A 12,347-nucleotide genomic window follows, 5' to 3' on the forward strand; every position below is an offset into this window, starting at 1 on the left:
GCAATTCCCATGGCCAGGGACACAGAGCCCCAGAAGGCCAGGGAAGCAAAGTATGACGTTTGTGTTTCCTCGTTTTCCATTGACAACGCGCGGCCGCGCGGCACACGTACGAGGGACAAGTCCGACCGCACGGGCAATCCTGGTACGGATTAATTAATTACCCCTCCAAAAGGACCAAACGGGCTGGGTACCTGGCCCGTCATTATTGCGGGTGCATCGTGACTTGCGAGACCTGTAGGTGATGTTCAAATCTGGACATTAGATTGTTTCTACAGTTGTTTTCGTGGTGTTTCATGTTGGCTGGGATGACCATCGAACAAATGATGACGAGGAGGGGAATTTCCGACTAGGCAAGAGTGGCTGAAGCTAGAAACACGGCGAGAAGGAACGGTCGAGTGCTTGTGGCGAATCGCCATTTCGATCAACGTCGGCCACGGCCCCAGGATTGGACTGACCATCGCGACAATCACTACTCCACTTCCTTGTTGACTACTGCAAACCCTTTGTGGAAGCACCAGTGAGAGTCCCATCGATGCCCGGGGAATTATGACTGCATTTGTTTTCGGCACTGTGGTCTGTGTCTCTCGCCTTGACTGATTGATGTCCACCAACGCTACTCCGACCTCCCACCAGACGGCCTTCGCAGTGGGAAATCCGTACACATATTACGACATCTTGCAACTTGCACGCGGCGGAGCGGAAGGCAGCAACTTTCCCAAAGATGGGATCAAGGCAGCATACCGCCGCGCCTTACTTCTCCATCACCCAGACAAAACTTCCCACACTTCCGTAGAGCCATCGAGCAGCAGTCAAACACAGCCACCGACACCGAAATACTCCATTGACGAGATCGTCTCCGCATATGAGGTGCTCTCCGACTCGAAGAAACGAGCTGAATATGATAAAGCTCTAAAGCGCAATGAGAAAGACATGCAAGGTCAGCATAGAACACACATTGGGATAGAAATGTATGATCTGGAAGATTTGGTCTATGATGAGGACAAAGATATTTGGTCCAAAGGGTGCCGATGTGGCGATGAGCATGGCTACATCTTGACGGTGCTAGATCTCGAAAACGAGAGCCAACACGGAGAGGTCTATGTCGGGTGCCGTGGGTGCAGTCTCTTTATCAAGGTCTTGTTTGCCATGGACGAAGGTTGAAGGAAGGGGTCAATTGGAGCGGTCTTTCGGCCGTTGCTTGTCATTCTCAACATCAACCACCGCACTCTCCAGGTCTCTAATCGATTCACCGACTTCGTCAGATCGACCCTTGGCGATAGCTTCAAACTCTTCTGTCGTGGTCGTACAAAGGTTAGCCAGGTCTCGAGTATGCCGAACAGTTTGTCTCTCCACTTCAGCCTTGCGTTGCAGCAATGTAGTGAGTCGATCGAGATACGCATCTTGGCCTCGTCGCCTGCGAGGATCCCACACGACCAACCGGTAATCAGTATGACAAACAAAGAGCAAATTCAAGTTACGGGAAAGACTCACACATTCTCTCGATAAGTAGCAACTCTTTCATCAATCTGAGCCTTGACCTCGACACTTGAACCTCGAAATCCTTCTCCAGCCGTTTTTGCTGCTGTTCTTTTCGGATTCCAGCCTGTACGTCCGAGTCTGTTCAAAGAAGGCCTAGAGACCGTGTAGGTTTGACTCACATCGACAGCCACACTCTGCCTGAGATTCTCCTCCATGATTTCTTAACTCTTGCACCATGTCAACTTCTCCAGCCCCACCAGCACTCCTCCTCCTGCTTCGTCGTCTGCATCACCCATTAGTACGGCGCGAGAGGATGCCTTCTTCAAAGCCCTTCTCGGAGGCATTGCTTCTGGACCACGTGCGCGTAGAAAGAGCCGGGGGAAATCAAGTGCAAGGGGCAGCGGAAGACAAAGAACAAGAGCAGAGGATCGCCGAGAGTCAGACGATAAAGCAAAAAATGTCCGGGGCGCAGATGGAAGAGGCAAAGGACGACAGAAAACGACAGCTTGAAGAAGACGATGAAGTTATGGAACTGTGATGGTATTTTAGACCCAGACATGAGAGAATGTGGGTTGATCAAAGCGGATTCGACATTCCAGCTACGTACCAGTGGGGAAGGCAGGTGGCAGGTGGCTGGTGGCAGGTGGCAGGTGTGACTTGAGAACGGTGCGGTGGGAAGGCGCGACGGCAAAGCGAGTCCTACCCAAGATATCCAGATCACTCAATAGCACATTGATTCTAGCGTGAGGGATCCAGTTACCAGCCAGCATCGCAATGCACAGTACAAGCACTCCTGAAATGGCCATCGTGTTTGTACATTTCCCAAATAAGTATAACATTCATCGTCCACCATCATCAAGCCCTTTTTGTTTCCTGTCCCGTGAGGTCTGCCGCTTGAATCCCCATGACACCAGCATGGCCGTATGATATGCTATGATATACAAGAACAGTCGCGAGCATGCCTCGCGACCTGGGGCATATGGGTCGCGACTCTTACTCGACGATTTCCAGCTCGCCTTCCCGATCCCTGGCAAAAGTATCCTTGTATCCATCCCACAGCCTCCCCAGCTCATCCACATACTCGGCGTGGACTTTATCAAGGTATGCCTCGTCGACCTTGTTGTCCGCAGTTCCCTGCTGGATGACCTTGATGGGCCGGCCGACCACGATGTTGACCGCGCTGCGGTAGGGCATCAAGCCGACGTCGTAATTGAAGACACCGCGAGCGTGGAACAATGGGATGGTGAAGCCCATCATCTTCTTGACGACCATCTGGCCCTTGTGAATCCATGGGTGCTCGACACTATCAACTTGATCGTACAGTTCGTTCTCGCCAAATGCGAGGACAGGGACTAGGTCCGCGCCTTGCCGGATTGCAAGCTTGACAAAGCCTTTTCTGCTTTTCAGCACCAGCCGTAGCGAGTGTGGCTGCGCGTCGAGGCTTTCTCGGGCGCCGCCGACCACAATGGTTACTGCGCGGCCCATGCCTTCGCCGTTGTGCCCTCCCTTGGAGAGGAGATTCTCAATAGACTCGCGCGAAACAGACGCTAACCCCATTGCCAGAGCGTAGTCACGATAGAGCGGAACCCGAAAGTTCGTGTCAAGGGTCAACAAGGTATTGGTGATGCCCGGAAAGAGCTCGGAGAACCCGAGGGCTTCGGTAGCAAAGGCCGCAAAGGCTCCATGCGAGATAATCCCATGCGGATGATATCCAAAGATATATTTACGTGTAGGCTCCAGACCCACCGTTCGGTGTAACCGAGCTGGAAAGTATGAGGCGAACCCGGACCAGAATTTCGACCGCCGCAGCCAGTTCTTCCGCCGCGAAAGTTTTCCATTCGTAGCATCCTCGCTGATCAACAGCGTATAAATAAGGTATGGGATGAGGAGAGGCCAGGTGAGCGGAACGGCGCAGAGGAGGAAAAAGAGGGAGAGGAAGATCGGGATGGTCATAGTATGCCACAAGACCGCTAGGGTTTGTAGCCGACGTTGTAAAGGAACGTTTAGCGGTGCCCATCGAATACTACCATCAGTCTGTCAGCAACAATGCTTTGTCGAAGATTAGGCCATGGGTAAGTGTGGTGTGCTTACGCTGATTTCTCCCAGCCTGCGCCAGCTTGCCGACCACTAGCAAGCTGTTTGGGAGTATCCTGTTTCTTGACCTTCTTGATATCTTGCAGTGCTATCTTCTCACTGTGTTTCAGGCTCTGGTCTTGCTCGTCGTCCACCTTGACGCTGGTCAAGGAGGTCTCTCCATCTTGGCTGGTATACTTCTCATACACCAGTTTGTCTCCGTCCCACTTCTTCGCATCGCCATTGACCGTGTCAGAAGAGACCATACCATTAGTTTTACTGGAAGTGTCTCCGTTGAGAGCAGGGTGAGATTGCACGACACTGTCGGCGTAGGATTTCGGAGGCAGATTGTGCGCGGCACGATCTTCAGGGTCTGCAGGCTCGGGGTTCAATAACGATGTGGTAGCATCGTTGACTCCACCGTTCTCTTGAGGTGTCGACCGACTCACAGAATCGGCATATGACTTGGGAGGAAGATCATGCTCAGCACGCTGTTTTGGATCCGCTGGCTCGGGGTTCAAAGCGGCGGCACTGGCAGCGTCGTTGGAGGTAGAGGAGGCCATTTCGGCATAAGCTGTCACGGTATCACTCTGCAAGGTCTCGGTGCGCTCTTTGAACTAGGCAAAGTCGGAGTGTTCTCGCTGAAGCATAGGTCACAGCTTGCAACAGATCAACTGCCCATGGCCGACGGAACGGGATTGTTTGGTCGGGCAAAGCCAACAGGAAGGAACGATAATTAGATGGTGGGACTTGAATAACGCAAAGAACTGGCTTTGACAAATGGCTGTAACGTTGCAAGGGATGAATTCGATTTTTGATATGGGTAAGAAGTAAAAGGTCTGGTATGGATATGGCTAGTGTTGAGAGTGTGTGTGCTGCGTGCACACCTCATGATTGGCATGTTGGCTGGGGGCGTCCCAGCTTGGGATGATGGGAGGTCGGTCGTTAGTGCCTCTCTGACGTCAAGTGGAGGCGGCACGGAACTCGGAACACCACGTCTACCCTTTATTCCTCATACTGTCAGGGCCGGATCATGAATGATCTGCACTAAAGCAATGCACGTCGCACCAAGTGTGAACACTTCCAGAAGCATAAGCGTGTCCGTGGATTCTTAGACGCTAGCACTTATAAAACCATGGTATACTCTCTGTCAACTGGCCTGCATCCAAGATGATAGATTTTTTCTAACAGCGAAGGAACCAAAGTGTGTGCGTCCATGTGACGATCACGTGCAATACACAACTTGACCACCAACGCTCGATGATGGTACTTCAGGGGATCCTCACTCTTCCCACACTCTTGTAACGAACAAACCCTGAAATGGTTTCCCAACAGATTCACCTCAGACAGTTTTCCTCCTCTAAACAGAGGTTGCCTCTGCGTTCAGGTCCTCCTTACAAAGTCTTGGGGGCAACTCCGAACTGGGTGTTGTCACTGTCGAAGACGGCAAAGACAGCCTTGAGGAAGATATCACCGTAGATGGAAAGACCAAGACCCTGGTTGCTCTGGATACCGCCAAAGCAAGCTAGCAAGGGATCACGATTGATTAGCAACTGCTGGAGAGAAAAGTCCGGAATGCACGAGCCACTTACTTGCGCCAGAATTGTCCGTGGGAGCAAAGTTGATGAAAGAACCTGGAACAACGGCATGGTAGCTGCCAATACCAAGGGAAAAGTCTGGAAGGCTAGCTGAGCAGGGGAAGACGAAGCCACCCTGGCTGTTGTCATATTTTGCTCCCCATACTGACCTATAATACTCGGAAACAATCGCATCTTCGATCAAGATCAGTGTGGTTCCAGTGTCGGCGATTGCATCGATGCTTGATTTCTTGAATGAACCATTTCCAACGCCGTAACCAGTACCTGTGAACTCCCAGAATCCATTGGCCGGGTTGACTGGGGTGTAGGTAATGTCGCCTGTGTGTTTGCTATCATCGATAAATCCAAAGTCGTAGGTTCCTGGAACACCCTTCTTCAGGTCAACTGTGAACAGATTGGAAGAAAGTGCTCCCTGCTTGACCGCCGTGTCGAAGAATGTAGTTTGTTGCTCCGGTTGGACTGTTCAATGGTTAGCAGGGGTTTCATGGAAAAGTTCTGGGGTATGCTTGCCCGTGTTGATCGAGCTAAAAGCCAATCCAAGGAGACCATCATTGTTCTCGTCTTGCTGAAATTGCTCGCTGATTTGAGAAGCGGCCTCAACGGCCTGGTTAGTGACGGTGACACCGCCAACGTCCACAGTATCGAGGTAGACATTTCCACTGGCACCGGATCCATCCCCATAGGTGATATTCCAGGTCGCACCGTCGAGCTCTTGGGCAGTGTCAGACTTGGAAGGGTCATAGAATTGATGACCTTGACGTTGAGCAGAAGGAAGTTCTGAGGAGAAAACCCATCTGCACAAATATTAGCCTTGTCCCTCTGGTAAAGCCGGCCATCAAACTCCTGACAAGTCTGCAGAGCCAGTATCGAAATCGAGGTTCACAGTCTGGCCACCAATAGTCACTGGTGATAGATATTCCGCATCAAATTGTTCCGGTGTTGCACTGACGGACCCATCTTGTGCGGCCTTGGTGACGTCCGTGGGCACTGCGCGATTGTATTTTCTGTAGGCGCGTTGCAAAACCACAGGACCAGCTTGAAACGGCTTGGGAACGCTCTGATTGATGGTAAAGCCTTTTCGTGCGGCCACCTCCGGCGCCGGTATAGGCTTTGCAAACGATGTGCCAGCAAGGGCGGAAATAGCAAGAAGAGTAGCGAAAGAATGCATTTTGATGATAAGGAGTGACAACGTCTTAGATAGACAAAAGTAAAGGGATGAATGCCTTGCTAGCAGGAGGTAAATGAACAGATTGATGGGAAAAACAAAAAATGTCAGAGACCTTGACTTCGAAGGACTTATCTTATATTCATCATCGATTTAATGCTCTGTGATTGCAAAGATGTCGGAAACCCGCCTTCCTGCGCAGATCTCATGCTCAAACAATGGTATGGAGACAATACTGAGTTAGCTAGGTCCATTCGGCGATGACTGAAGACATTGGAGGACCGCAGTGATCGCCCATCTCATGGAGTTGAGGACGATTCAAGAAGGTCGCAACCTCCCTCAAACTTCAGCACTTGCATTGCATAGCGACACATGCGATAATGATTCGAGAACAGAGATGCGGGTATCAAGCACTAGGTGAAAGCTTGGAAGGGCTTCAATCTGACAAGAAAGGTGGCTGACTGTGATCAATTGGCTGGAGTCATTGACAAGCAGGATGGGAGAGACTCCACGGCAGCCTTATTCTGGCGCGTGCTGAGGAAATTGGCATAAGGCCAGAGAGGGTGAAAGCAGGGAATAATGGCGACATGTCACCGTCCTGGTACTCGGTACATGTGAGCCTCGGCCAGGAAAATGGCGAGAGAAACGATCATAATGTTTGAGCGAGGGGTTTTCGGTGGTTCTGTGGGGTTTAGGCTTAAGATGAGGTTGGAAGAACAAAGGGCTCTCTTGGCTTATGGTTGGACGCGGGTCGACGCGCTATGCCATCCATGGTCGAACGCGCTATGCCGTCCATGATCGACGCTCCGTCCGATCAACGGCCCACAAAGGACACCAGTAACACCACAGGCTACCAAGGGGGGTTTCAATCTTATCTGGACGTCGAGACTAGTATCCGAAAAGCTTTCTCCTTGGTTGCGGCCACGCTATTCGTCCGGAGGAGGATAGAGCTCAAACGTTCAAGGCAGATGCAAGGCTATCGTGAAGCCTGACCCCTGCCGCGTTGCAACCAGCCAGCATGGTTATCAAGATAGGTCACCGAGCAACTCGACCCAAGTGACGGTCCAATTTCGCTTCTAAACTATACTGCTTTACTCGTAAATAAGGTGGCATTGTTCTAAGGAATTATGATGCATTGCACGACGCGTCATCCCCTTGCACTGAGCTACTGTGATCTTTCGAGATTTCAAGTCACAAATTGATGCACATGAAGGCTCTCACCTACCGAGGCGAGGCAAAGGAAATGACCAAATGTAATCACTGGCGGCGTGGAAGCAGAACCAATGAGACTTGTAATGGTATCTTCGAATCAGACTTCTTGCTCAAAGAATGCTTCAACAACTCAACAACTCCAATATCGCACTCTAAGTAATGCCCGGCAGATCTAGACCATCGCCCAAAACGCTCAGTATCAATGGCCCAGAACTACATTCAGCGAGAGCGAATCACTTGCAACATGATTGTGCGTTTATATCTCTTCATGACCTCACAGATGGCTATCCTAGTATGTGTCCGAATGTAACGGTGTTATCGAGGAGGAAGGTGGTTGGAGGGTGCGGTGGTGTTGGGGCGTGATGCAACGGTTGCAAGCCCGGCCAACGTGTTTGCTGCGTCATTTTCGGGAGATTCCAAGCGCTTTCGTGCTTCCTCTTGAGGTTGAGGTCGTTCAAAATGCGCTTCACCTGCCAGTGGTCGGGAGTGATCGAGAGGACGGCCAATAAAAGGAAGTACGGAAGGTCCTTGAGGAGGTGCACGGGGTGGTGGGAGATTCCTCATTCCATGGGGCTGGCTAGGATCGTGGGTTTTATCAGGAGTCAACAGTGGTGGAAGGTGTGATGGCCCAATCTGATGTCCTCCTGGCGCAAAAGGTGTAGAAGGTTGAAGTACTCTTGGCGAGTCGTACAGACCTCGAGGATCGTGGGCACGGCTCCTCCAGGCAGCCTCTTGCGCCGTTGGGGATGGGTAAGGCAGCGGGAAAGATGGACTAGATAAAGGTAGATGGGGAGGCAGTTGGCCTGGCATCTGGCCTGGCCCGCTGGCCGGTGGGACATTTTGTATCGGTGTTTGTGTGAAAAATGGTAGCCGTGAGCGCGTCAGCATATCAGGGGATCCCACAGGGTCGAAGGGTCCAGCACTAGACGTCTGCGATGGAAGAGGTGGAGTGCCCGATGCCGACCCCAAACTCAGGCCAGCGGTCCTCAGCAAAGACTCGGGCAGATCACTACGCATAGTGGAAGATTCATCTGAGACAGAGCTGTGGCTCGAAATGAGTCCTGGGCGATAGCTTTCCCGGGTGGGCTGCAAAGCTGGAGGCGAACCACTTCGAGACGAGGGCATGGGTGGTCTCGACGGAGCAGCACCTAGAGGGAGGCTGCTTGTCGAGTGAGCCGGGCCGCCTGTATAGGGTGACGAGGCCAACGAGCCTATTGAGCCTCCTCTGACATGGGTTGAATGATTCGATACAGCCTCTTGATTGAGTTCCATCGATCTCGCAGACACGATACTTCCACTAGACTCAGGCTCGAGTCGAGGTCTCTTCTGTTCTGTAGGTTGTCCGTGCTTGGCCTTGAACTCGGAGAGGTATTGCATGTACTCCTTGTATGAATCAGTCTTGCGGTATGTGGATAATTGAATATTATATCGCTCTTTGGCAGCATTTGCCTGGGCCTCAAACGGCTCCTTACCAGGAGGATCGAGCTTTTGCCATCGGTCTCCAACAAGCTTGGCTATTTGCGTGAATGAGAGGCTCTGATCTTTGACCTCCTCGCGGACCTTGTTGGAAAAGATGACGTAGGCTGACGGAGGACGCTCCGGCGCATTTTCATCAGGCTTTGGATGACGACGATATTTTCTCTTAGTTTCAGGCACTGGACCTGAGCCTCGTTCTGTGGTGGCTAGGGGCGGGATGCCAGCTTCCACATTCTTTCCTCCTTCATAGAGGCTTTCTTGGGCAGGGGAACCAATCAGACGTTCATATGAGATTCCTCGGTGGTCAGCAATTGCTCGTTGAAGCTTCTGTAGCCAGTGTCAGCGAATTGGCAGTGTAAGGCTGGGAGAAACGTACTCTTCGATGGCCAAGTTTAACGTTGAGGGCGTCACTACGCCGGGATTAGCACGCGATCCTTCCAGGACCATCAGTCGAATACGTACAAGTCTGTCTCCTGGATGTCTAATACCGTTTCCCAGGTATCAAAGCCTTCGCCTATGAAGGCGTCGAAGTATTGCTCAAGGCCCAGGCGCTCGAGATAGGGGGCGATATCTGTCATTCAAGCGCCTTGATGGGAGCATTGATGCCAGAAAGTGGCTGAGGAAGAATGTGGTCAATCAGGGCGAAATGCCTCCCAGGCTGTAGAAGGAATGACAATATAGGGCGGCGTTTGTTGCATATGGGAAGGACCGTGATGAGCTGTGTAATGACCGCAACCAAGCCCCTCAGTGCTGATTCGCCAGATCAACGACGGGGAAGGACGTGGTGTTCGTATGTAGACGTGGCGATTCCACAAACCACAACCCTCGCTTATGTGAATGGGTAGATGTCGGAGTGTTCAAGCAACGTACCAGTCTGGCATGGAGTTGGTTGCGTGATATTTTGTCAATCACCTTGTTGCAAGAAGTCCAGCGACAGCTGTTGAACTGGTGATGTCTTCGAACCTCTGAAGGGTGAGTGACGACAACTATCAAGTCGGAATTTTCAGGGTCTACAAATATCTGCTTCTCACCATTGAGCTTAAGTGGCAAAGAGATTGGTTGATTTGAGCCAGGCGCAAAAATAGAGTGGACCCTGAATATCGTGTTCCCTGGACCTATGAGTCGATCCGATGAGCTGCTGCTGCCGGGCTGGAAGGGCAAAACGGCTCTCAGGCCGGGGAATCAAGACGACAATTGATGGCAATGAGATGGAAATCGACCAGGTCAGGGATGGTGTTAGGGCCAGATATCGATGAACGCCGCAAGTAGACGCGAAGAAGCTCACCACAGGCAGCCAGTGCCGCCACCCGTAATATCCAAAAGCGTGACTGATGAAAAAAGGGCGACAAGCGCCAGTGTATGGAGAAGTTGCAAAAAAACCGGACAACAAGGGTCCGGGAAAGGAAGTCTATAGGTGGTTCATGATGTCGGTGCTTTGAGAACAATGTTGTGGAAAAAGAGGCCAAGCCAAGGCTTTCTGAGCCGGAGACGAGCGAAACGTGATGGGTATGGAGATTGGAGCTATGGACTCGTCCTCATCGACCTGCGGTCCGTCATGGTGCGTGGAGACGATACTTTAAGACCTGGGAAACTGCCGCCAGCGCCACTAGGAAGACTAGGAGGGCACTAGGCACTAACATGCAAGAGTCGGTTGCCAATACCTCATGCCTAATGCCCAATGCCTAACGCCTAACGCCTACTGCAATGTCAGTGTCGGGGCTATCTGCTTTAGTGTGTCTTCGCTTGTGGTGGGCATCGTCCGCCGCTGCCGTCATGCAAGGCAAAACAGGTGAGAGCGAGGTACTAAGGGTCCCCTTATACTCGTAAAATGGAACGCCAGTTGTGTGCGGTGCAGATACGGTACGTTGCCGGTACAGAGTACAAGTACTAGCGGCTGGAGTGGGTTAAAGATGCCCTAGGTCACTCAGTAGTCACTGCCTAAGATATCCCCAATACCCAGTACCTTATAGGCACACAGCGTACTCAATAGGCCCCCTCCCTAAGCCCATGCCCGCGACTCGAGCCGCTTCTGCGCGCACCTGGCCCATGAGTACGAACCCCCATTCGGAGGGGCCGAGGGGCTTCTTGGTCCCTCAGAGTCATTCTCTGCCCACATCCACCGCTCAATTGTCAATTGGACGGTCCCTCCGCCAAACCAGCTGTACCTGCGTGGGATGAGCCCCTCCAACCCGATGACGGAATACACCTGGATAGCGCAGCGATCCCTGTGCGAGGCTTTCTATTTCCACGCCATTCAGTTGGACCTATTGACTTCGGCACGATGAGAGCTTACTGTCCTGACTCGAGACTTAAGGTAGCACTGCTGGTAGTCTGTGAGCTTAGGTATTTTCATGAGGACTCAGTATGAAAGGCCCTAATTCCGTGATGAGAACCTGCATACTACTACTGTATGTAACTCGGCCATCTTCGAAGTTAGACCTCACGCACACAGCCGGTGGATCAAAACCCCAAGTGTGACTTGGCCTTGGATCCGCCCGTCTCTAGAACTGGGAATTGATGCCTCTGGCACTTCTGGCACTTCTGGCATACGTCCAACCAGGTGTGCCTACCTGAGTGCCACAACAGCGCTCGTTCTCTCTATCTGATCGCTGCGTTCGGGATCAACGTGGGTGGACATGAAGCAAATCGACAACCAAGCCTGACATGTAGATTCACATCATCGGGAGAACGACGAGCACCACTGACGCAAGAGGAAGGCAGCCGGTCGATCTGGCGTCTTGAGGTCGTCTGCTCGAATGCCGCGACGATACCGAGTCGAAGTCCTGCCATTATTGGAGGAACGAGCACTTGGATCGAACTCTACCCACACCATGCAGGATGGTCGATGAGGACCCTGCAGAGATTGCAACTCCCCGAGGCCTGTCGGGTGGGTGAGGCAATGCCAGCCGGCAAGGCGGAAGGGAGAAGGTGGAAGCGTTCAACAGGCTGTCCCACATATAGTTTGCAGGTTTATCGATTGTCGCCCAAGGAGCCGATCTTGAGGATTCGCACGGCCAGGGGACGAAGGATTTTGTTGAACACGATGTCTCTAGGAATTTCCGATCATTGCAGTTTGGTGCTAGCTGTAGCCAAGGTTAATTGCACTTTTGACTAATCGAATCAACCTTTGGGTCAAAGGTAGAGGTACTCGGTAAGAGGTACTGGTCGTCCAGAGCTGTTCCCTGTTCACCGACAGAGCGCCTATACGCGGGAATGTGTACAGTACTCCGTACTCCGTACTTTGGTAGTGGTTAGTGGTTAGTGGTTAGTGGTTAGTGGTTAGTGGTTAGTGGTTAGTGGTTAGTGGTTAGTGGTTAGTGGTTAGTGGTTAGTGGTTAGTGGTT

General features: G+C 51.9%; 5 protein-coding genes across 5 annotated transcripts; 1 reads left to right on the plus strand and 4 right to left on the minus strand.

Moving 5' to 3' along the window:
* Nucleotides 1-600: 600 nt before the first annotated feature.
* A1O9_00738 (uncharacterized protein) lies at nucleotides 601-1,161 on the plus strand (the record flags this gene model as incomplete). The annotated part of the gene is made up of 1 exon (XM_013409901.1): nucleotides 601-1,161. One exon carries the CDS (start codon nucleotides 601-603, stop codon nucleotides 1,159-1,161), a length of 561 nt encoding a protein of 186 aa, XP_013265355.1.
* A 9-nt stretch (nucleotides 1,162-1,170) lies between these two features.
* A1O9_00739 (uncharacterized protein) lies at nucleotides 1,171-1,694 on the minus strand (the record flags this gene model as incomplete). The annotated part of the gene is made up of 2 exons (XM_013409902.1): nucleotides 1,171-1,414; nucleotides 1,492-1,694. The coding sequence occupies 2 exons, from the start codon at nucleotides 1,692-1,694 to the stop codon at nucleotides 1,171-1,173; spliced, it is 447 nt and encodes a 148-aa protein (XP_013265356.1).
* Nucleotides 1,695-2,472: 778 nt separating this feature from the next.
* Nucleotides 2,473-4,115, minus strand: A1O9_00740 (uncharacterized protein; the record flags this gene model as incomplete). Its single annotated transcript, XM_013409903.1, has 2 exons — nucleotides 2,473-3,502; nucleotides 3,571-4,115. The coding sequence occupies 2 exons, from the start codon at nucleotides 4,113-4,115 to the stop codon at nucleotides 2,473-2,475; spliced, it is 1,575 nt and encodes a 524-aa protein (XP_013265357.1).
* Nucleotides 4,116-4,946: 831 nt separating this feature from the next.
* A1O9_00741 (aspergillopepsin I) lies at nucleotides 4,947-6,318 on the minus strand (the record flags this gene model as incomplete). Its single annotated transcript, XM_013409904.1, has 4 exons — nucleotides 4,947-5,077; nucleotides 5,145-5,609; nucleotides 5,697-5,944; nucleotides 5,999-6,318. 4 exons carry the CDS (start codon nucleotides 6,316-6,318, stop codon nucleotides 4,947-4,949), a joined length of 1,164 nt encoding a protein of 387 aa, XP_013265358.1.
* A 1,524-nt stretch (nucleotides 6,319-7,842) lies between these two features.
* On the minus strand, nucleotides 7,843-9,581 carry A1O9_00742 (uncharacterized protein; the record flags this gene model as incomplete). The annotated part of the gene is made up of 3 exons (XM_013409905.1): nucleotides 7,843-9,330; nucleotides 9,380-9,413; nucleotides 9,466-9,581. The coding sequence occupies 3 exons, from the start codon at nucleotides 9,579-9,581 to the stop codon at nucleotides 7,843-7,845; spliced, it is 1,638 nt and encodes a 545-aa protein (XP_013265359.1).
* Between the last annotated feature and the right edge of the window lie 2,766 nt (nucleotides 9,582-12,347).

This window comes from Exophiala aquamarina (assembly GCF_000709125.1).
Source record: "Exophiala aquamarina CBS 119918 chromosome Unknown aczIA-supercont1.1, whole genome shotgun sequence".
Lineage (NCBI taxonomy): Eukaryota > Fungi > Ascomycota > Eurotiomycetes > Chaetothyriales > Herpotrichiellaceae > Exophiala > Exophiala aquamarina.